At 40.4% G+C, this 24,965-nt stretch overlaps 1 protein-coding gene across 2 annotated transcripts in view; it reads left to right on the top strand.

The window, feature by feature from the left end:
• The window catches only part of dnajb13 (DnaJ heat shock protein family (Hsp40) member B13), a 55,224-nt gene that overhangs the window by 3,208 nt on the left and 27,051 nt on the right, over positions 1-24,965 (top strand). For both annotated transcript variants that reach the window (XR_011886554.1, XM_072262800.1), the window contains exons 3-4: positions 5,192-5,353; positions 21,567-21,721. Coding sequence is in view for 1 of the 2 variants with exons in the window: in XM_072262800.1 (XP_072118901.1) it covers positions 5,192-5,353; positions 21,567-21,721 (317 nt within the window). In the remaining variant the exon portion in view is untranslated. The remainder of the gene's footprint in view (positions 1-5,191; positions 5,354-21,566; positions 21,722-24,965) is intronic.

Here is a 24,965-nt window from a genome sequence, read left to right as displayed (position 1 = left end):
ACTATATTAATACTATGTCATATATCTAACCAGACTATTCATAAAAATAGTGATCATTGATTTTATATTGAAATGCAGATTAATTGAAGTCAATACTTTTGTAGTTTTAGAATACAATTTAAACCAGTACTAAACTCCAATATTCTGGTTAATAAAATCTTCACCCAAATGTTTTGCATGTAATAAAAGGCAGTTAAATGATTAAAGCATCTTTTTAATTCAGCGTGGAAAAATTTTCCATGCAGTTTTTCATTATGAAAATGTACTTCATAATGGAGGAGCATTTCAGTATTCATGCATTTTTTGAACAATATTTAAAGGAGTGATGTTTTGAATATTTTATAGAAAGATGTATTCTATGTTCCTATTCATACATAATCATTGTCATAGCTGTGCAGTTTATATTTATTTTTAAAAGAAATGAAGTTTCTGTCTTCTGCAACTTGAATTACTCTATGGTTAACATGTGGTTATCAGAAGAAACTAAAGCCCAGTAGAAGAACTCCACTCTACCTTGATTGACTGAAAATGCTTGTCTCTGACATTTTATGGAACAGCAAGGTCAAATGCCCAATTTTCTTTGTTCACAATCTAGTAGACTGCTTGTCTGCAGTTATTTTCAGTTCTTTTTTGATCACTTAAGCAAAATGTGGGAGTCCTTGTTGCCTGCACAATTATTCCTTGTCCAGGAGTGAACTGGAGCCCATAAAAAGATAAGAAATAGAAACAGAAAGAGGTACACAGTCCCACATGTTGTTTCATTTCCCATTTTCCTGTGCTAACACGGTATATAAAGCGATGAGTAAAGTAACAGTGGAAAAATATAATCATGGAATATTCATGCTCAGAAAAAGAATATCTGTAGTGTATTTAGTATTTCAGTAATATTGTAAATATATTGTTTGATTAAGCATTCTTTGTTTGGTTACATAATTTATTACAGATTATATGTCAAAGTATGTGAGTGGAATATATCATTACACCACATGTCATAAGTATGCACCTCACTAAAGGCAAACTAAAATACATGAGTTATCCCTGGTTCCTGTGTTCTTCTTTCAATTAGTTTTATGTTTTGGAATTACAAAACATAACAGGATTGACAAGGAAGTTTTAAAATGAACCCGAGATGAAGCGTTGCATGTTTTTCTTCAAAGGGGAGAAAAAGACATTTGATTTTTTTTTTTAAAAAAGCACAGCACTTTTTATCTTGTAAGGGATGAAAGACTTTCAAGTTTTTTTTAAAAAAGGCATAAAACATGAAATTCACAGGTTCATAAAACACTGATAATAATAAATTAAAAAAAGAAACAGAAATGGCTGCCTACATTGGAAAGATAGATGCATTTAATTGCACAACGGATAACTAGTTGATGTATACTGAACAAATTGAGCAGCATTTTGAAGGAAATGAAATAACCAATGAGAAACGAGTGCAGGTTTTGCTGAGTGCGATAGGTGGAAAAGCATACAGTTTGCTTAGATGTTTGACTGCTGCAACCAAACCAGCCGAAGTGAGCTTTGCTGAATGTAATGCAGGAACCTTTATAAACGAAACCATTATTGATTGCAGAGCACTTTAGGTTTCATAAGCAGAATCAAATGGAAGGATAGTCCATTTATGTGGCTGAATTGAAGAGATTTTCTGAGCATTGTCAGTTCAGTAATGGGCTTAATGATGTACTGAGAGATTGTTTAGTTTGTGGAATCTTACAAGAGAGCATTCAGAAACGGCTTTTAACTGAAGTACTACACACATTTAAAAGAACAGTTGAAATGAAACAGCAGCTGGAGATGCAATTGAATTGCGGTCAGGAATGAAAGTGAGCATGAACAAGATTGCAACATCTAAGCAAAAACCTGCCTGGCTGAACAAATTGTATTACCATTGTGGCAGGGGCTCACATACACCAGACCAATATAGATTTCAAGGTGAAACTTGCAGAAAATTCAACAAATTAGGACACACGGGTGATAGAACATTCCATTGGTGTGTCTATAAAGGCACCATGCAGACTTCATAAACTGAGGCAGAGTTTAGTGATGTTGTGGGGTTAGATTTGGGTGTCATGTACATTAATGCTTAATATTGTAGACATTATTACAAAAAGTAATTAAATGGTTGTGTTACTAACTTGGTAATGCAAATGTCTGAAATGTGTTCAGATCCCTCCATGCACTTTTGACAATCAGGAGTCATATTTAACAGCCAGTGAAAATGTAAGTTTGTATCAATGGAAATAGCTGTGAGGGTGGTGGAATTTTATAAAAAGGCAGCAAAAGATTACTATTCTTTTATAAAAATAAACTTCTCGTTTTTACCAAGTCTAGGCAGCATGAGACTACAGTCCCATGCTATATGTAACACTTTCTTAACTATTTTTTGAAAAATACTCAGTTTTTTCAAGCCCATTGCCAAAAATAAACAAGGAAAGCATCTATTGAAAATGGCCCACACTAGTAATCTAAGAATGGGCAATAAAGCTCATATTATCAACAATAGATACATTCCAAGAATAAACAAAAGAATACTCATTGAAAGAGCTGTTTGCTCTGCAAATTGTAAAAAGAAATCTAGTTTCAAATGTCTAATAGCTTTGGGGAAGTTATTTATTTTTAATGAAATGAAGGTATTACAGATTTGTCTCCCCTGACTTGTTCAGAAAAATTGGTTCAATCCAGTAATAGTGAGATCGTTCATAAAATTGGGTGCATGAAGTTAATAGAGGAGCCTCAAGTAACCAAGAATTATGTTTTCATCTTTAAAATGTCTGTGCTGCTCGGGCCTTGATAAGAATTTCTGACTTAGCAACAAGCTCAGAAGGCCAGGCAGCATCTGTGGAAAAGAGTAAACAGTCGACATATCGGGCCGAAACCCTTCATCAGGATTTCCAGCACCTGCAGATCTTCTCTTGTTTTAGAATTTTTGACTTGTCTGCTTTGTTGCTGCAAGTTAATGGCCCTAGTTGGTCAAGACAAATCAATTATTTATTGTCATGTATGTAATTTGGTGACATACAGATACAATGAATAACATCACAAGACTGTATATGCAGACAACACACAGAATATAAATTATAACAAGCAGTGAAGAGAAATAAGCCTGCAAAATGAGTCATTAGTCTTAATGACACAGAGACAAGTCAATGGTAGTGCAAAAGGTAGTTTGTAATCTTCTGTCAACGCACATCAAAGTTGCTGGTGAATGCAGCAGGCCAGGCAGCATCTCACCAGCAACTTTGATGTGTGTTGCTTGAATTTCCAGCATCTGCAGAATTCCTGTTGTTTGTAATGTTCTGTAGCTGAGATGTGATTAGGGATTTATTGGTCTGTTCAAGAACTTGTATGAAAGTAGCTCTTCCTGAACATGGTGGTATGGGACTTTAGGATCTGTACCCATTGCCTGGTGGTAGTAGTGAGAAGAGAGCATATCCTGAATATCCCTTGGTGATAGATGCTACAGGTGATAATATCTCCTGTAGGTGCTGTCAATATTGGCAAAGGCTACACGCATGCCCATCTTAGGCTGACAAAGACCCAGCATCCTAAATTTAAATGAAAATCAGAAAAATTGCAGATGTGCAATCTGAAATAAGTACAGAAAATGCTGGAAAAACTCAGAAAGTCAGGCAACGTCTGTGGAAAAAGAAAAAATTAATGACTCAGGTCATAAGAACACAAGCTTGATAATAGCAGCAATTTCTTCCTTACAAATCTGGAATTTGCTGGAAAAGTTTTCATAGTCGAGTTGCACGGTTTTGTGACCAGCCCTTAACCCCAATAATTGCTGCAATGTCATAAGAATCTCCTAAAATAAAATTAATTGGCATGAACATTGACTTCTCTAACTTCTGTTAATGCCCCACCTCCTCTTCGTACCCCATCCGTTATTTATTTATTATTTTTTTCTCCCTCTCCTTTTTCTCCCTCAGTCCCTCTCACTATACTCCTTGCCCATCCTCTGGGCTTCGCCCCTCCCCCTTTCTTTCTCCCTAGGCCTCCCGTCCCATGATCCTCTCATATCCCTTTTGCCAATCACCTGTCCAGCTCTTGGCTCCATCGCTTCCCCTCCTGTCTTCTCCTATCATTTTGGATTCCCCCTCCCCCTCCCACTTTCAAATCTCTTACTATTTCTTCTTTCAGTTTGTCCTAACGAAGGGTCTCGGCCCAAAACGTCGACTGTACCTCTTCCTATAGATGCTGCCTGGCCTGCTGCGTTCACCAACATTTTTTATGTGTGTTGCTTGAAATTCCAGCATCTACAGATTTCCTCGTGTTTGCATAAAATTAATGTGTTTTTATCTTTGAAAGCTTAATTGTTACAGAATTTTTAGCCCTATTGCAGTCTAACTTAAATACCATCTTCTAAACCATAACTTTTAGTTGATGTCTAAGCTCTGCCTTTGAACAATAATCTTGATAATTACAGATATCTATTAAGTGAAAATACATTAATGTGGTTCATTTGTGGAAACACCAGGATATGGATCAAATTCTGTCTACATGGGTAACTCACCACCATGGTTAAGCTAAAATGGAATCTTATAAATAATTCCATTGGAATTTTAAGCTTTTTTTTGGTACTTAGAAATCCAAATAAACTGAGAAATATCGGAATCAGGTTTATTATCACTGGCATGTGTCGTGAAATTTGCTAACTTAGCAGCCACAGTTCAATGCATACTTTGTAGAAGAAGAAAAAGATAATAAATAAATAAATCAATTACAGTATACATATCTTGAATAGATTAAAAACCATGCAAAAAGAAATAATATATACTAAAAAAGTGAGGTAGTGTCCAAAGATTCAACGTCCATTCAGGAATCTGATGGCAGAGAGGAAGAAGCTGTTCCTGAATCGCTGAGTATGTGCCTTCAGGCTTCTGTACCTCCTACCTGATGGTAACAGTGAGAAAAGGGTATGCCCTGGGTGCTGAGGTCCTTAATAATGGATGCTGCCTTTCTAAGACACTGCTCCCTGAAGATGTCCTGGGTACTTTGTAGGCTTGTACCCAAGATGGAGCCGACTAAATTTACAACCCTCTGCAGCTTCTTTTGGTCCTGTGCAGTAACCCCCTCCCCCATACCATACAGTGATGCAGCCTGTCAGAATGCTCTCCATGGTACATCTATAGAAGTTTTTGAGTGTTTTTATTGACATAACAAATCTCTTCATATCCTTTTTTTCCAGTAAGGAAAAAAGCTACTTATGACAAATTTGGTGAAGAGGGCTTGAAGGGAGGCATTCCTTCTGAATTTGGTGAAACAGGAGCTTGGACAACAGGATATACCTTTCACGGCAATGCCAACAAAATCTTCAGAGATTTCTTTGGTGGAGATAATCCATTTGCAGGTATTTCTGTGAAATATTTTAATAACAATGTGAAAAGTGATATTAACTCAGAGCATAACGTTGTTTCTATCTGTTGGGTCATGAACAACCTGCCTGTTTACACATGCCAGCTGGAAAATAATGCCAAAGACTGCCAATCTGTGAAAACAAATGCTAAAGTATATTTCTCCAGAAATTCTTCATGTCTCAGATGTTGACAATAGACCACAGAGGACAGCCTCAAGTCTTGAATGCCTCCGTTGTGACTCAACAACTAGAATTATATGTGGTTTTCAGGGTACTGTGTAACTTGATCACTACATCCTTGACTTCTAATTTGTTATTTTAATATGCTGGATAATAAGTTACCTTATATCAGTCTATTTCCCTTTTCCATTTGAGCATTCCTGCAACAATCTTACCCATATGTTTATGAAAGCAAAATACAGTGGATAATGAAAGTCAGAAATAAAAAGGGGAAATTATGGAAATGTACAGTAGGCTTCTTTGGAGAGAAAAACCAAGCTCAGTCTTCAAGTAAATTTAAAGATCAGATACATAATACTACTGGGCAAATAAAACAACGTGGGTCTTGAATAGAATAATTAAAAATAGTTGCTTTAAAAATCAGAAAATTCTGGAAGCACTCTACAGGTCTGAAGGCATTGATGGAAGGATGAACAGAGATAACACTTCAGGTCGAAGACTTGTCAGAAATGGGAAAACGCATTAGTTTTAAGTTGCAGAGCAGAGGAGAGAGATATATATGATAATGGAAGTAACAATGACAAGATTAGGCTAATGTTGCTTTTGGGATAAGCTCTTATCTAGTTGATAGGTTAGAGAGGGAAGTTAGAATACAGGCAAAGGAGTGTAAATGCAGTGAAATGCAGAGCAATTCGAAATACGAAGCAGGTCAGGTCAAGCTAGTGGAGAGCGCAGAAACTTGTCAATATTACAGACTGATAGCCTGCAGCGGAATATGCCAGTTCAGATGCAGACAGAAAGGAGTTACCTGAATTCTGGTAAGATGGTAGCGCACTCGGTTGTAGCAGCCTCTCGGGGTCCAAACAAAAGTGTAATTGTTCGTCCTTTACCATTTTTTTTTATGATTGCAAGGCACTGCTGGATATTAAGTACATCAAGTACTTCAGGTATATCCCTTCAGTGAGTTGCTCGATAGCAGTGGAACTAGACGGTGTGTACCATGTTGCCTGATATAGCCACCTAAGGAGGAAACAGTATGCAGAGGTAGTGCACAGTCCAACAAATGGTGCAAATGATTGTCTTGGACATTTTTCTGGTGATCCAAGACTCTGCTGGACATTGGTAATGTAGAATACTGCCAAGTCTCGCACATTGGAGAGACCGATGGCATAGGTTGTTGTGCAGACCAGACCCTCATGCCATGGGTTCACCTATTGCAGCTGCCCAGGGGAGGAAATGCCAGAGGTGGTGTGGCATGGCTGGGCTGGAGGCTGGCACCTCCCATCAGTGCTGCTCTCTGGTGTTCGCTTGGTGGAAGACAACTACATTGTGTTCGCCTGTGCCTGTACCAGCATGTGATGAGGAACTGCTGCGTACTTGTTCTTGCAGAAACGTGGCTCCAGGACAACATCCCATGTACCATCAATCTACAGGCCATGATATTCAGGGACTTACTATTTTTGTGACTGCATGTTTTAGTACTATTGTAATTATATGTGCTGTATGTGCAGTGTGTGACTATGGGTACTGTGTTTTGCACCTAGGAATGCTGTTTCGTTTGACTGTTTTCATGTGTATTGTTAAATGACAATTAAATTTGAACTTCATTAAATTGCAAAATTCAGTATCGAATCTGGAACACTGCCATGGAAAATGAAGTGCTGTTCTTAAATTAAGTTTGCTGTAAACCACTTTCTAGCGGTGCAGAAGGCCATAGATAGAGAGCTACTCTCTTTTTACTTCAGATAAATATATTAATTAATAACAAAAGGGACAATATTACTCCCTGATATTAGCTCACTGACTATCAACCTTCTTTTTGAAACCAGATCATTTAATATCATGCAAGATATGACAAAAATGCTGTTTTATTTCTTACTTGTCTTTTGATACAATATCATTATTAGTATAGAACTTTAATAGACCTTGCTATCAGCAATGAGCCAACTTAGAACATAGAACATTTCAGCACATTACAGATCCTTCAGTCCATGATGTTGTGCCAGCCTTTTAATATATGCCAAGATCAATCTAACCCTGACCCCCAACATAGCCCTCCATTTTTCTATCACCCATATGCCTACCTAAGAGTTCCTTAAATGCCCCTGCCTCTACCAGTATGCTGGCAGCGTTTTCAATGCATGCACCACTCTCTATGTAAAAAAAAACTTACCCCTGACATCCCCACTATACTTTCCTCCAATCACCTTAAAATTATGCCCCCTTGTATTAGCCATTTCTGCACTGGGAAAATATCTCTGACTGTCCACTTGATCTATACCTCTTATCATTGAATTCTAATCCTGAACTAAAACAGTGTTGGCTTAACTAAAGTAATCCTTCTGGTTTGATTCTTCACAGCAAGGCCCTTTGTATCACAGGCCTGAGAATTTCTCTCTCAACTTTTCCAAACCTTGAGACATAGTTGAGTACTGGGACCTTTTATACATACCTAAAAAAAAGCAGGTAGGGTCTCAGCTTCACAATAAATTCAAAAGAGGGTCTGCTGATACTGTAGCCCTTACTGAAGTTTCAAGAATAGGATGAATTAATAACTTTTTGACTCAGAAAAATCAGTACAACCACTGACCCAAAGCTGGCATTCATACTACCAGCAACACGCACAAAATGCTGGTGGAACGCAGCAGGCCAGGCAGCATCTATAGGAAGAGGTACAGTCGACGTTTCGGGCCGAGGCCCTTCGTTAGGACTAACTGAAGAAAGAGATAGTAAGAGATTAGAAAGTGGGAGGGGGAGGGCTGGGGCTAAGAACTGGAAAATTGATCGGCAAAAGGGATACAAGGCTGGAGAGAGGAGGGGATCATGGGACGGGAGGCCTAGGGAGAAAAAGGGGAAGGGGAGCACCACAGGAAGATAGAGTGAGAGGGACAGAGGGAGAAAAAGAGAGAAAGAAAGAAAGGGGAAAATATAAAAAAAAATAAATAAATATGGGATGGGCTAAGAAGGGGAGGAGGGGCATTAACGGATGTTAGAGAAGTCAATGTTCATGCCATCAGGTTGGAAGCTACCCAGATGGAATATAAGGTGTTGTTCCTTCAACCTGAGTGTGGCTTCATCTTGACAATAGAGGAGGCCATGGATGGACATATCAAAATAGGAATGGGACATCGAATTAAAATGTGTGGCCACTGGGAGATCCTGCTTTCTCTGGCGGACAGAGCGTAGGTGTTCAGTGAAATAGTCTCCCAGTCTGCGTTGGGTCTCGCCGATATATAGAAGGCCGCAATGGGAGCACCGGATGCAGTATATCACACCATCCGACTCACAGGTGAAGTGTCGCCTCACCTGGAAGGACTGTTTGGGGCCCTGAATGGTGGTGAGGGAGGAAGTGTAAGGGCATGTGTAGCACTTGTTCTGCTCACAAGGATAAGTGCCGGGAGGGAGATCAGTGGGAAGGGATGGGGGGGGCACGAATGGACAAAGGAGTCGCCTAGGGAGCGATCCCTGTGGAAAGCAGAAAGAGGGGGTGAGGGAAAGATGTGCTTAGTGGTGGGATCCCGTTGGAGGTGGCGGAAGTTACGGAGAATAATATGTTGGACCCCGAGGCTGGTGGGGTGGTAGGTGAGGGCAAGGGGAACCCTATTCCTAGTGGGGTGGTGGGAGGATGGGGTGAGAGTAGATGTGCGTGAAATGGGGGAGATGCGTTTGAGAGCAGAGTTGATGGTGGAGGAAGGGATGCCCCTTTCTTTAAAAAAGAAAGACATCTCCTTTGTCCTGGAATGAAAAGCCTCATCCTGAGAGCAGATGCGGCGGAGACGGAGGAATTGCAAGAAGGGAATAGCATTTTTGCAAGAGATAAGGTGGGAAGAGGAGTAGTCCAGGTAGCTGTGAGAGTCAGTAGGCTTATAGTAGACATCAGTAGATAAGCTGTCTCCAGAGATAGAGACAGAAAGATCAAGAAAGGGGAGGGAGGTGTTGGAAATGGACCAGGTAAATTTGAGGGCAGGGTGAAAGTTGGAGGCAAAGTTAATGAAGTCAACTAGCTCAGCATGCATGCAGGAAGCAGCACCAATGCAGTTGTCGATGTAGTGAAGGAAAAGTGGGGGACAGATACTAGTATTGGCTTGGAACATGGATTGTCCACAAAGCCAACAAAAAGGCAGGCATAGCTGGGGCCCATACGGGTGCCCATGGCTACACCTTTAGTTTGGAGGAAGTGGGAGGTGCCAAAGGAGAAATTATTAAGGGTAAGGACTAATTCCGCTAGACAGAGGAGAGTGGTGGTAGAGGGGAACTGGTTAGGTCCGGAATACAAAAAGAAGCAGAGAGCTTTGAGACCTTCCTGGTGGGGGATGAAGGTATATGGGGATTGGACATCCATGATGAAAATAAAGCGGTGGGGCCAGGGAACTTAAAATCATTGAAAAAATTCAGAGCGTGAGAAGTGTCATGAACATAGGTGGGAAGGAATTGAACAAGGGGGGATAAAACAGTGTCGAGGTATGCAGAAATAAGTTTGTTGGGGCAGGAGCAAGCTGAAACAATGGGTCTACCTGGACAGGCAGGTTTGTGGATCTTGGGTAGGAGGTAGAAACAGGAAGTGTGGGGTGTGGGGACTGTGAGGTTGGTGGCAGTGGATGGGAGATCCCCAGAGCTGATAAAGTCAGTGATGGTGTGAGAGACAATGGCCTGATGCTCCTTAGTGGAGTCACGATCAAGGGGTAAATAAGAGGAGGTATCAGCGAGTTGGCGCTGTGCCTCGGCAAGGTAGTGGCCAGTACACCAGCCTACAACGGCAACCCCCTTATCGGCGGGTTTTATAGTAAGGTTAGGATTGGTGTGGAGGGAGTGGAGAGCAGAGCGTTCAGAAGGAGTGAGGGTGGAATTGGAACAATTCCAGTCCAGTATTTCTAACTTAAAGGCAGTACTTTAATGGTATAATAGCAGTGTGGCAGTAATGTTATTCACAGTCAGTTGTTGAGCATTTGCAGGTTATGGAATATTGATGTTGGATCTGAAGGTGCACCTTATGAAGTGCCTTTATAGGGCTACCTTGTGGCCACCTTCTGTAACTACAAGGTGACAGATGATTTGCAGGAAATGTTGACGTGGCAGTTTACAATGGTAAATAGACTCTGATAAGTCATCATTGGGGGTGGTACAGAAGCCCAGCCGTAGTGCTACCGTTTCACTGATTCAGTGACCCATCTTTGGTCCTGACCTGTGCTATCTGTGTCGAACTTGTACATTCTCTCTGTAATCATGAGGGCTTCCTTCAGCACTCTGGTTTCTTCTCAACCTCAAAGATTGGCTACTCTAGATTATTTTGTGTGTAGGTGGATAACAGCAGAATGGGAAAAGCTGATGACTATGTGAACAGCGATAAGAAAATACATCGGGTGATAGGACTGAGAGGGATGCTGTAAAAGTGTACGTAGACTCGGTAGGCCTCCTGGGTTGTAAGAAAACTCTATAAATATGTTCTACATATTGTTGTTTTAGGCCAGCCAAATCTGATACAAATACATAATTTAAAGGTTAATATGTTCTTAAGTTCTTATAACATTTCTTTATGACAGACTTCAAATATAGCGGCAGAACACAAATGGTCACCATCAGAATTAGTGAATTATGTATTAGTCATAGTCATACTTTATTGATCCCAGGGGGAAATTGGTTTTCGTTACAGTTGCACCATAAATAATATAGTAATAGAACCATAAATAGTTAAATGGTAATATGTAAATTATGCCGGTAAATTATGAAATAAGTCTAGGACCAGCCTATCGGCTCAGGGTGTCTGATCCTCCAAGGGAGGAGTTGTAAAGTTTGATGGCCACAGGCAGGAATGACTTCCTATGACGCTCTGTGCTGCATCTCGGTGGAATGAGTCTCTGGCTGAATGTACTCCTGTGCCCACCCAGTACATTATTTAGTGGATGGGAGACATTGACCAAGATGGCATGCAACTTAGACAGCATTCCATTATTAGGAAACCTTAACTTATAACAACTTATTGTTACTATTAACCTGTGATATGACCAGCCATTGTCCTTTATATTGGAGTTAGTACATCACCCAGCGTAAGTATGCCCCTCTCTTTTATACACTTTGTAAATCACTGCTCCTGATAGCGTCCAGCATTACCAACATCTTAACATCCAGCGTTATCCACAACTTAACTTTGTCTTTTAAGCTTTACCTTACTAAATTACTTACTAACTGCAAAATACATTTCACTTTTCATTCATTAATATAAAAAAAAAGTTTGGTAAAACTGTTACCATGATTTGGAGGTAGCAGGGATGGTTGGATGGTAATTGACTCAATAAAAAAAGACTGGGTAAAGACTGTGTAAAGAGGAATTAAACTGAGGCAGCTTCTCCAAGTAAAAGCAAGGCAATTTCTCTTTTTAGAAAAGTGCACAAGAATTGTTACATAGAAATTATGGACAGAAAATCAGTTTTGGCCAGGTGTAATAATGTATCCATCAGCTTGATAAGAGACTTTCTAATTTATCAGAGCTCCTGCAGCTTAAAAGTGCTGCTGCTAAATGCATATTTAAATTATTTATTACTTAAATTATTTAATAATAATTAATATTTATTATTGACATCAATTTTTCAGCTCAGATTTTACTAGAGGGAAGTATTTTGCCTTATATCCATTTAGTTAAACTTTTAAAAAATTGCATTACTGGAAAAATAAGCTGACAATATATAGTGAATACATTATTTAATGGAATCTAAACAATGAGACTAGTAGTGCATATTTTTAACCATTGAGATTTAACTAGGAAGAAATAGATTGTGGAAGAATTGAAAGGTTGACAAAAAAAATGTGGCAAAATCCAACCTAGAATCAAACATCAAAGTAATAGAAAGGATATAAAAAGTGACATTTGTTAAAAATGAAAATATTTTTATATCAAAATAGTCATATTTTGAAAGAATGTATCAAATAAGAGATTACATGTTTATTCATTTTGTGAGTTGGGTAGATTGATTTGCAATTCTAAACAATTATCATGTTGGTTTCATATTTTTAATGAAACTTACTTTTGTACAAATATCATGCTTACAATGTTAGTGACTAAACATACCTATGGTGAATTTAAAGTATAATTATCGTGCAGGTGCTACAATTCAGGCAAATCGTGGAGCAAATTAGAGATGGTACTTCTACAAAGTTATGGAAAATTAATTAAAATTTGTTGGGATTGACAATTCACAGGGCATGCCTTACACATTTCAAGTTTCTGGTTGCTTAGTGAACTGTTGATAATTTGCGTTACTGGAACACCATTAGCTGTCTAGCAAAATCTGGCACAGCGTGTTCTGAAGATTACCAAGCTTAACTAATAAAATTAAAAATTTCAAAATTAAAAACAAACGATGACTGTTCTGCTTACAAGTCCTTTCATATGACCCAAATTACTTTATTTTATTTCGAGATAAAGTGTAGAACTCTGTTGCAACTCAGATGAACCATTTCAGTGCTGGCCTACTGTAGCCCCAGTTGACATGTGATAAAATAATTTTAGTAAAAGTAGTTACATTTTAATGGATGATGAATTTTCTATATACATTTTAACTGAACCTTGATTGGAACCATTAGAAATCTCAGATGCTGCTATAAAATAACCAAAAAAGGAGCACTTAGAACTATTTAGAGAAATTCATGTATCCATGTCTTCAACCACAGTTGGCATTCATTTGATATATACAGCAGAGTTCTTAACATTACAGAAGGTGTTTGAAAGACTTAGATTCTTGATGTCAAGGTGTAAAACACCATTAAAATCAATGTTTCTTTCACACCTGATTAAGCAGTCCCTCAGGACTGACTGTCCAGTCCAGCTCTGCAGTTTCTGAGATAGCCAATAAAGTTAATATGGGACCAATAGACACTCCTGAAGGTGGAATAGAAGGTACTTAACGGGGCAGGTGGATGTGTAGATTGGGAGGTGATGCATTCCTTGTACCTTTTATATGGCTTCTACTACTGGATGTAAGATTCAAAATGCCATTGTTGAATTCTGACGTTTCAATTCAAGGTTCTTTCTGAAATCAGGAAAGAGACACAAAATTCGTTGTTTCTCAATCATTTTATTAAGCATTAATAGAACAAAGGAAAATTTTAAATGGACAGTGATAGAGGCCTGTTGAGCAAAGAGACAAAAGAACTGAGATTTAGAATGGCATTGCCCTACGGTCAGCTATTTTTATACTGCAGAGATAAGGGAAATGCCATTAAAATTTGTAGATAAGATTTGTAGAAAGCACTTATTCAAATAATGCAGAACAAAGAAACTTCCAGAGCTTTCCAGAATTATACTTTGTATAACCACTAAAAGCATATTAAGTTGTTATACGCGTACAAGAATTACTTAAAATACAAGTGGATAATGAATTGTTAAACTGCAAAAAAATTCAGCTAAACAGTTGGATCCAACATCATCTGAATGTTGTATCTTCATTGTGAGCGCTGATGAACTGGGGAGTCCTACCAGTAGGAGGGGATGTTATACTTTTACATGGAGTTCTGAGAATTGCCCTTTCTACCCACCTACAATTCTCTGACAGTGATGGGATTCTTAAGGGACAGCATTTTTCAGCAGACTGACATTGAAATGCAAATGATGTGCTCTGCAGGTCTAGGGCAATGCTGGCAATGTCAGCCTGATAGAGAACATCAACAGTGGTTCCCTTATCTAACCATGGATTTGATGAATTTTCCTATAATGTTGTCAGTGCTTGAAAGGAGACCATCAAATATACTTTTCCTCAGATGATTAAAGGCAATTTTGGCACTCTGAAGGCAGTAGTGAACCTTTGTAGTGCGATTGCTTCTGAATATGAGAATTGGTCAATGTTTTGCATAGGGAACAATGAGAAGACTGAAGCTACAAATTTCCAAACCACTGTAGTTTCTGCTTTAAAAACTTCTAAAAACCTTACTTTATTCTTCCATCTTTGCCAATTATCCATTCCTTTAATTCTTTTCGTTCTCTCTAAAGTGTCCAAGTATATTCCTGAAGAACAAAATTGTGCAGTTATTATTAGATGCAAATTCAAATCACCATCCATTAAAGACATCACCTTGCCATGGTAAGCTAATTCAATGACTGCCTCCCTGTAGCACTCACATCTACTGTGATGAAGTGCTTTGAGAGGTTGGTCATTGCTAGAATCAACTCTCAGCAGGTCACACAGCGTATATGGAAATAAATAAAGAGTTGATATTTCAGGCCAAGACCATTTTTCAGAATTAGAAAGGAAGGTGGGGGGGGGGGATGCCAGAATTAAGAAAGGTGGGAGGAGGGGAAGGAGGATAGCTAGAAGGTGATTGGTGAAGTGAAGCCAGTTGGGTAGGAAAAGTAAATGGCTGGAGAGGAAGGATCTGGTAGGAGACGAGAGTGGACCTTAAAAGAAAGGGAAGGAGGTGGTGATCCAGATGGAGGTGATAGATGAGAAGTAAGAGGCCAGAGTGGGGAATGGAAGAAGAGGGGAGGGGGAGGGATTTTTTTTTACCAGAAGGAGAAATCATTATTCATGCCTTCAGGTTTAAGGTGCTGCTCCACCTCATCATGGTTAAAGAGGAGGCCATGGACTGACATGTTGGAACAGGAATGGGAATGTAAATGGGAATTAAAATGTTTGGTCACTGGGAAGTTCCACTTTTGGCAGATGGAGTGGAGGCGCTCCATGAAGCGGTCCCTCAGTTTATGACGGGTCTCACCAATGTAGAGGAGGCTGTATTGGGAGCACCAAACCCAGTAGATGACCCCAGCAGACTCACAGGTGAAGGGCTGTTTGGGGCACCAAGTAGAGGTGATGGAGGAGGTGAATGGGCAGGTGTAGTACGTTGACTGCTTGCAGCAATGAGTGCTGGAAGGGAGATTAATGGGGAGGGACAAATGGACAAGGGAATCACGGAGAGTGATCCCTGCAGAAAGTAGAGATATGGTGGGGGGGGGGGGGGGGAGAATAAAAATATACCTGGTGGTAGGATCCCTTTGGAGATAATGGAAGTTGCACAGAATGATGTGCTGTGTGCAGAGGCTCATGGCTGATAGGGAAGAATAAGAGGATCACTGTTAAGTCAGCAGGAAGATCGGGTGAGAGTAGATGTTCAGGAAATGGAGGAGATGCAGGTGAGGGTGGCATCAATAATGAAGGAAGGGAAACACCTTTCTTTGATGAAGGAGGACATATTTGATGCCCTGGAATGGAAGGCTGTATCCTGGGAACAGATGAGGTGGAGACGAAGGACCTAAGAAAAGTGAGTAGCATTTTTACAGGATACAGTGTGGGAAGAAATATAGACAAGATAACCGTGGGAATTGAAAGGATTATAAAGTATTTCGGTTGATAGTTTGGCTCCAGAGAGGGAGACAGAGAGATCGAGAAAGGGGGGGAAGGTGTCTGAAATGGACCAAGTGAATTTAAGGGCAGGGTGGAAGTTGGAGGCAAAGTTGATGAAATTTGCGAGCTGAGTGTGGGTGCGTGAAGCAGCACCAATGCAATCATCAATGTAGCAGAGGAAGAGTTGGAGAGCATTACTGGGGAAAGCTTGAAATATGGACTGTTCTGCGTAGGCAACGAAAAGGCAGGCATTGATGGGGACTATGCGGGTGCCCACGGCTACCCCTCGAGTCTGGAGAAAGTGGGAGGAGCTGAAGGAGAAGTTGTTGAGGCTGAGAATCAATTCTGCCAGATGGAGGAGGGTGGTGGTAGAGGAGAACTGGTTGGTTCTCTTATTGAGAAAGAAGTAAGGAGCTTTAAGGCCTTCTTGATGGGGTAAGTGTATAGAGACTGGACATCTATGGTGAAAATAAAGCGGTCAAGCCCAGGGAATTGAACGTTACTGAGGAGATTGAGGTGTAGGTGGGAAGGTACTGAACCAAGTGGGATAGAATGGAGTTGAGGTAGGACGACATGAGTTCACTGGGGGATGAGCAGCAGAGACAATGGGCATACCCAGACAGTCAGGTTTGTGGATCTTGGGTAGGAGGTAGAAGCGAGCAGAAGGAGGTAAAGGAAACTTTGAGTTTGGTGGCAGTGAAAGGGAGTTCTCCAGAGTTGATGAAGTCAGTAATGCTGTCAGAGACAGTTTACTGATGGTCAGAGTGGGGTCCTCTTCAAGGGGTAGATATGAGGATGTGTCAGAGAGTTGCCACCTGGACTCAGCAAAGTAGGGGTCAGTTCTCTACAATATAACAGCACTTCCTTTGTCTGTGGGTTTGATGTAAGGTCGAGATTGGTGTGGAGAGAGTAAGAGGTCAGTGAACTCAGAAGGGGTAAGGTTTGAAGATGAGAAAGGAATGCTGAAGTTGAGACGGTTGATGTCTCAGCAGCAATTTGAGTTAAAAAGAACCAGAGCAGGGTATCTAAGAAGAGGAGGAAGGTTGGAGGTGGGAATAAGGGTCATTGGTGCAGTGCGTGGAATTCTTGCCAAAGAAGTGAGCTCAGAAACGGGTGTGATGGAAGAAGAGCTCAGCATCATAGTGGGCATGAAACTCACTGAGGTGCGGGCGAAGGTAGACAAAAGTAAGCCCCTTACTGAGGACAGAACATTTCAGCTCAGAGAGGGATAGTCAGAGGGTATGGTGAAAACACAGCAAGGATTAGAGCTGGCATTAGAGAGGGAAAGAGAGTTGTTGGCACCAGAGGAGAAGGTCGGGTTGGGAGGAAGTTGGAGGCTCCTAGGACCCAGGAGGCTTCAAGTTCCTGGATGTTACCCTCTCTGAGGCTCTATCCTGGCAAAAAGGATTGGACAAAAGCAAGCTTTCCAAGTGTTGCCCACATCTAGTGAGAATGATTAACTACCATAAAACTGGTTAAAAATTTTGTTTACATGATAGAAAAATATACATCGTTTTCCTCATTAATACTCTTTTCAGGCAAAAATGGGCACGTAACAACTGTGAATAACCCACTTCACGTTTGCGTAGCCTATTTCTAATTTAAACATATTACTTCTTCTTGGAAGTTGGATAATTCAGATGAAATTGGCCAGTTCTAGTTCATGGCCCAGTTCTTGCTGTCCCAGTAGTGGTACCCATTTCCCATAGAATGGAAACCTTTCCTATACAGTTCCTTCAGCTATACATCCTCCTTCATAATCTGTTTATCCCATGCCAAGTTGCACATGAATTGAGTAATAATATAGAGATTATAATTGCAGCCTTATGGCACTAATTACACTCTGCCACATTGGGCAGGCCCAACACCTGATTCCTGAAACAGGTATTCTATTCCAAGCTCTGTCAATGGAGAGTAATTAACAGGCAAATGGAGGCAAGGATTCAAGGGTGTGGTCAAAACTTCCTTGGAAAAAAAAGCAACATAGATAACATAAGATAAGATTAGATTTATCTCAGTGACTCATGGAAATCCCTGGTCCTTGAAATGGAGAGGAATCATTTGGGATAGTATTGAGAACCGTGGGTTGGATATACACAAGAGACCTTTCTAAACATTGCCTCATAAACCACTCACCCATCTGCACCTTCGGGCCTTTCTTGCCACATCTGTTGTCATGTCACAGGTAACCCTGGATTCCATAAAATCAGAGTGAAAACAGACTAAGATGTAAATAATAATGCCTCTTTTTAAAATGTTACTCCTCGTGCTTTTGTGCACTATTTGTTCCAACAAATATAACAATAATTGGCTCTTTCCCTCGCTCTGATATCAGATCAAACTAGTTTGAGATGTCCTTCACCTTGGCAACATATCATATGGACTCTCTGTTCTGCTTGATTGTCTGCTTTTTCATAATGGATTACCCATCAACTACCACATTGTTAACCACTATAAACATTAGAAGCAGGTGGCACCATCTCCTTTGTCTTTTGCACCAACCATCCCGAGGGGATCCTAAGTTTTGCACTTTCCTAGGAAGCATTCATTTAAGAGTATTCTCCAAGATTCTATCCCCTAATAATAACACAGGAGATCCTGCAGATCCAGAGTAACACACACACACACACACACACACACACACACACACAATGCTGGAGGAATCTTGCAGGGCAGGCAACATCAATCAAAAGTCAGTATTTCAGGCTGAGCCACCAGGAAAACTGCTATCAGGTTTATGGTAGTTAATCATCCTCACTAGATGTGGGCACTCTTCATCAGGACTGGAAAGGAAAAGAGAAGCTAGAATAAGAAGGTAGTGGGAGGAGAAGAAAAGCTGGAAGGTGATACGTGAACAAACAATGGAAAATCTGCAGATGCCGGAAATCTAAGCAACACACACAAAATGCTTCCTCAGTCCTGCCGAAGATTCTCAGGCTGGAACGTCAACTGTACTTTTTTCCATAGATGCTGCCCGGCTTGCTGAGTTTCTCCAGCATTTTGTGTGTGTGGAGGTGATGCATGAAGCCAGTTGAGGGTGAAGGTGGATTGGGGGAGGGGGATGAAATAAGGTGGGAGGTGTTAGGTTGAAGAGGTAAAGTGCTGAAGAAGAAGGAATCTGATGGGAATGGAGAGTAGACCACAGGAGAAAGGAAGAAAGAGGGGCGCCAGTGGGAGGTGAGGAGAAGAGGAAGAGGGGAAACGGAATGGGGAATGGAAAAAGAGAGAAGGAGAAGGGGGCAGAAATTACCAGAAGTTAGAGAAATTGATGTTCATGCTGTCAGGTTGAGACTAACCAATAGGAATATAGGGTGTTGTTTTTCCAATTTGACAGTGGCTTCATTGTGGCAGTAGAGTAGTCCATGGACTAACATGTCAGAATGGGAATGGGCAGTGGAACCTTATCCACTAATGGTCCTAGTAATATTGGAACCAAGGGAAATCATGCTAGATTCTTAGCTAGAAGGTTTAATACATCAAAAATAAACAATTTGTTTTATGCCCTAAACTACAGAGTCTGGAATTGGCAATATTGGATTTAATATGAATATTTAAAATCAAATATTTTCTAATTTAAACATGGAGGTTGTAGAAATATCAGTATGTCCACATAAATTGTACATGACTGTAAGTCTTGCAGATTAAGACTTAACTTATTTTAGGTATTTGGACAAGCACTTGAATCACCAAGGTATGGAAAGATACAGGCCAAATGAATATAGAACAAAGAACATTACAGCACAGTACAGGCCCTTCAGTCCACGATGTTGTGCTGACCCTTTAACCTACTCTAAGATCAATATAACCTTTCCCTCCTACATAGTTCTCTATTTTCTTTCATTTATATGTCTATCTAAGAATCTTTTAAATGTCCCTAATGTATCTGCTTCTACACCACCTCTAGCAGTGCATACTGCAGACCTACCTCTGACATTCCCCTCTATTCTTTCCTCCAAAAAACTTTAAAGCTATGCTCCCTCGTATTAGCCATTTCTGCCCTGGGAAAATGTCTCTGGCTGTCCACTCTATCTGTGCCTTTTTTCATCATGTATACCACGATCAAGTCACCTTTAGTCATCCTTCTGTCCAAAGAAAAAGCCCTAGCTTACTCAACCTCTTCTCATCAGACTTAGTGAATGGGATTAGTACAGATGGGTAATTGTTGCTCAGCATGGATATGGTAGACTAAAGGACCTGTCTCTGTGTTGTAAAATTCTATGACCAGGGAAAATAACAAGAGGGCTTAGATTTATGGTTATTAATAGAGGAGTAAGATCATTATTGAGGAAAAAATTCATTCAGTCCTCGAATAATAAGGGTCTGGAGCTCATGGTGGTAAGAGCAGAAACTTGCGTTGACTTAAGAAGTACTTGATGAGATGTAATCTAGTAGGCTATGAATGTGACACTGGAAGTGTGATTAGGAAGGCAAGTTCATTTTGATGAGCATGGATTCCATGAGTAATATATATTTTATTGTGCTATTAATCTCTATAACTCTATGATTCAAAAATAAATCCTTTAGATTTTCAGAGGTGCTGGAAAAAACTCCACTAAGGAAACAGTTGTTTGGAGTACTGTAAATATCTGGTAATATCCAAACATTTTTAAGTGAAGAGCAAGTGAATTGAATTAGTGAAGATTTACTGACAGAATGCAGCGTATTAGTACAAAAATATTCTTTATGGTGCCATGTTTTTTCACAATTAGGATGGCTTTCATTATACAATAAAAACATGTGACAAGTGTTGTCATTTTCCCAGACATTCTTCCCACTTTGTTGCTGGGCAGAAACACAAAATTAAAGTAAGCACAACAACAACAAACAACAAACCGTGTAAGCGGAACAAGTGCTACACATGCCCTTACACTTCCTCCCTTACCACCATTCAGGGCCCCAAACAGTCCTTCCAGGTGAGGCAACACTTCACCTGTGAGTCGGCTGGGGTGATATACTGCGTCCGGTGCTCCCGATGTGGCCTTTTATATATTGGCGAGACCCGACGCAGACTGGGAGACCGCTTTGCTGAACACCTACGCTCTGTCCGCCAGAGAAAGCGGGATCTCCCAGTGGCCACACATTTTAATTCCACATCCCATTCCCATTCTGACATGTCTATCCACGGCCTCCTCTACTGTAAAGATGAAGCCACACTCAGGTTGGAGGAACAACACCTTATATTTCGTCTGGGTAGCCTCCAACCTGATGGCATGAACATCGACTTCTCTAACTTCTGCTAATGCCCCACCTCCCCGTCGTACCCCATCTGTTACTTATTTTTATACACACATTCTTTCTCTCACTCTCCTTTTTCTCCCTCTGTCCCTCTGAATATACCCCTTGCCCATCCTCTGGGTCCCCCCCTCTCCTTGTCTTTCTTTCCGGACCTCCTGTCCCATGATCCTCTCATATCCCTTTTGCCAGTCACCTGTCCAGCTCTTGGCTCCATCCCTCCCCCTCCTGTCTTCTCCTATCATTTTGGATCTCACCCTCCCCCTCCAACTTTCAAATCCCTTACTCCCTTCAGTTAGTCCTGACGAAGGGTCTCGGCCTGAAACGTCAACTGCACCTCTTCCTAGAGATGCTGCCTGGCCTGCTGCGTTCACCAGCAACTTTTATGTGTGTTTATTAAAATAAGCACCTATGGTTCTCTGTTTCAGTTCCACATGTCCACATTCCACACTTTACTTTCATTGCAGATTTTTTTGACACGAAAGCAGAGATAAATCTGGGATTTGGAGGATTACGAGGACGTGGAGTTAAGAAACAGGATCCTCCTATTGAACGGGAGTTGCATTTATCTTTGGAAGATTTGTATCATGGATGTTTGAAAAAGATCAAAATCTCACGCAGGGTACAGTACTCTTAATTCATTGAATTAGCATGATCATTGAAAATTTATGGGACTGTCATCTATTGACACAGTTGTGTTCAATAACCTCAGCATTGATGAAATTTAACTTCAGATATTGCAGGTAAGTTTTGAAATGGGTTATACTTAATTCACTAAGTCTTTGGATTTTGTTTCCTTTAATTCATACCAGAAATGAGATGTATAAAGTACATATTGTACTTTTCATTATCTAGTTAGAACTATTACTTCCAGTGAAAACAAAATAGCTATGGCAACATGTAAGCTGTCTATTCCAAGGAGAAACTATGGCCTCCCCTTTTTCTTAAGCCTGTCACCTCTCCAGCGGCATAAATCATCGACAATATCCTACTAGAGTCCTCTATCCTGGGCCAGTCTTTCAAGTTGTCCCCAGGTGTAGCCCATCTTCAAAGATCCTTCCTATCCCTATGCCTATAAGCATCTAGTGACTTTTTCAGCCTTGGTAAACAGACTGAAAATATTTCTGGAAAAGCTTGTTTGATTTTAAAAAAATGGTAACAATGTTTCTGTTCATTTAAGAGCTTGGACTAATCATCTAGAGATATGAATATGAATCCTGACATAATACCATAAGATATAGGAACAGAACTAGGTAATTTGGCCCATCAAGTCTGCTCTGCCATTTCATCATCACTGATCCAATTTTCCTCTCAGCCCCAATCTCCTGCCTTCTCCCCGTATTCCTTCATGCCCTGACTAATCAAAAATCTATCAACCTCTGCCATAAATATACATAAAGACTTGGCCTCCATAGCTGAATGAGATAACATATTCCACAGATTCACCACTTTCCACCTAAAGAAATTCCTCCTCATCTCTGTTCTAAAAGGACGCCCCTCTGTTCTGAGGCTATATCCTCTGGTCCTAAACTCCTTGAAAAATCTTCTCCACATCCACTCTACCAGGGCCTTTCACCGTTCGATAGGTTTCAATGAGGTGACCCCTCATTCTTCTGAATTCTAATGAATACAGGCCCAGAGCTGTCAAACGCTCTTCATATCACAAACCGTTCAATCTTGGAATTTTTTTTGTGAACCTCCTTTGAACCCTCTCCAATTTCAGCACAATCTTTCCAAGATAGGGGGCCCAAAACTGCTCACAATACTCCAAGTGAGGCCTCACTAGTGCTTTATAAAGTCTCAGAATTACATCCTTGCTTTTATATTCTAACACTCTTGAAATGAATGCTAACATTGCATTTGCCTTCCTCACCACAGACTCAACCTGCAAATTAACCTTCAGGGAATCCTGCACAAGGAATCCCAAATACCTTTGTGCCTCATTTTTTTTTTTGTGTATTTTCTCTGCATTTAGAACATAGTTAACCTTTTCATTTCTTCTTCTGAAGTGCTTGACTATACACTTCCTGACATTGTATTCCATCTGCCACTTCTTTGCCCATTATCCTAATCTGCCTTAAGTCCTTCTGTAGCCTCTCTACTTCTTCAAACCTACCTGCCCCTCCACCTATCTTCGTATTGTCTGCAAACTTTGCAACAAAGACATCAATTCCATCATCCAAATCATTACCCTATAATGTAAAAAGAAACGGTCCCAACACAGACCCCTAAGGAACACCACCAGTCACCAGCAGCCAACCAGAAAAAGGCTCTGCTTATTCCCACTCTTTGCCTCCTGACAATCTGACATTGTTTTATCCTTGCTAGAATCCTTCCTGCCATACCGTGGACTCACAATGTTTTAAGCAGCCTTGTGTGTGGCGCCTTATCAAAGGCCTTCTGAAAATTCAAATACACAAAATCAACTGACTCTCCTTTGTCTCTCCTGCTTGTTATTTCTTCAAAGAATTCCAACAGATTTCTCAGGCAAGATTTTCCCTTGAGGAAACAATGCTGATGACATATGCTTTCAAGTACCCAGAAACTATATCCTTAACAATCGATTCCAACATCTTCCCAACCACTGAGGTCAGACTAATTGGCCTATATAATGGTGGCTTTGATTTCTCTTGTTAGCCACAATTGAGTCATCTTGCTTTTAGAATACTTCTTTCTTTTTGATATGTATATATCTTGTGTTTTCCAAATTGCTTCCAGAAATTCCAGGTATTGCTGCTCTGCCATCATCCCTGCCACTGTTGTTTTCCATTCAATTCTGGTCAATTCCTCTCTCTTACCTCTGTAATTCCCTTTACTCCACTGTAATACTGATACATCTGACTTCAGTTTCTCCTTCTCAAATTTCAGGGTGAATGTGATCATATTATGATTATTTTCCACTACAAGATCTTTTACCTTAAACTCTCCAATCAATTCCCGTTCATTGCCGAACACCCAGTCCAGAATAGCTGATCCCCTAGTGGGCTCAACCATGAGCTGCTCTAAAAAGCCATCTCATAGACATTCTAGAAATTTCTCCCTCTTCAAATACAGCACCAACCTGATATTCCCAATCTACCTGCATATTGAAATCCCCCATGACCATTGTAACATTGCCTTTTTGACATTTTCTATCTGCTGTTGTAATTTGTAGACCACATCCTTACTACTGTTTGGGGGTCTGTGTATAACTCCCATCTGGGTCTTTTTACCCTTGCATTTCCTTAACTTTATCCACAATGATTCAATGCCTTCCGACCTTATGTTACCTCCTTCTAATGATTTGATTTCATTTTTCACAAACAGAATAATGCCACCCCTCTGCCTTCCTGCCTGTCCTTTCGATACAATGTGTATCCTTGGACATTAAGCTCCCTGCTATAATCTTCTTTCAGCCACGATTCAGTGATGCCTAGAACATCATAAGTGGCAATCTGTAACTGTGCTACAAGTTCATCTACCTTATTGCATACACTGTGCACATTCAAATATAACATCTTTAGTCCTGTATTTACCCTTTTTGATTTTGTCCACCTTTTACATTGCAGCTCATCCTGTTGACTGCAATTTTGCCCTATTATCAGCCTCCTCACCTTTGAACTACCAAGATAGTTTTACCAAAATGCTGCAATGCAACAGAATAAGATGATAACAACAGGAATTCTGCAGATGCTGGAAATTCAAGCAACACACATAAAAGTTGCTGGTGACGCAGCAGGCCAGGCAGCATCTGTAGGAAGAGGTGCAGTCGACATTTCAGGCCGAGACCCTTCGTCAGGACTGGCAAAGGGTCTTGGCCTGAAACGTCGACTGCACCTCTTCCTAGAGATGCTGCCTGGCCTGCTGCATTCACCAGCAACTTTTAT

The sequence above is a fragment of the Mobula birostris genome, chromosome 7, assembly GCF_030028105.1.
Source record: "Mobula birostris isolate sMobBir1 chromosome 7, sMobBir1.hap1, whole genome shotgun sequence".
Lineage (NCBI taxonomy): Eukaryota > Metazoa > Chordata > Chondrichthyes > Myliobatiformes > Myliobatidae > Mobula > Mobula birostris.
This window is presented reverse-complemented; position numbering and strand designations above follow the sequence as displayed.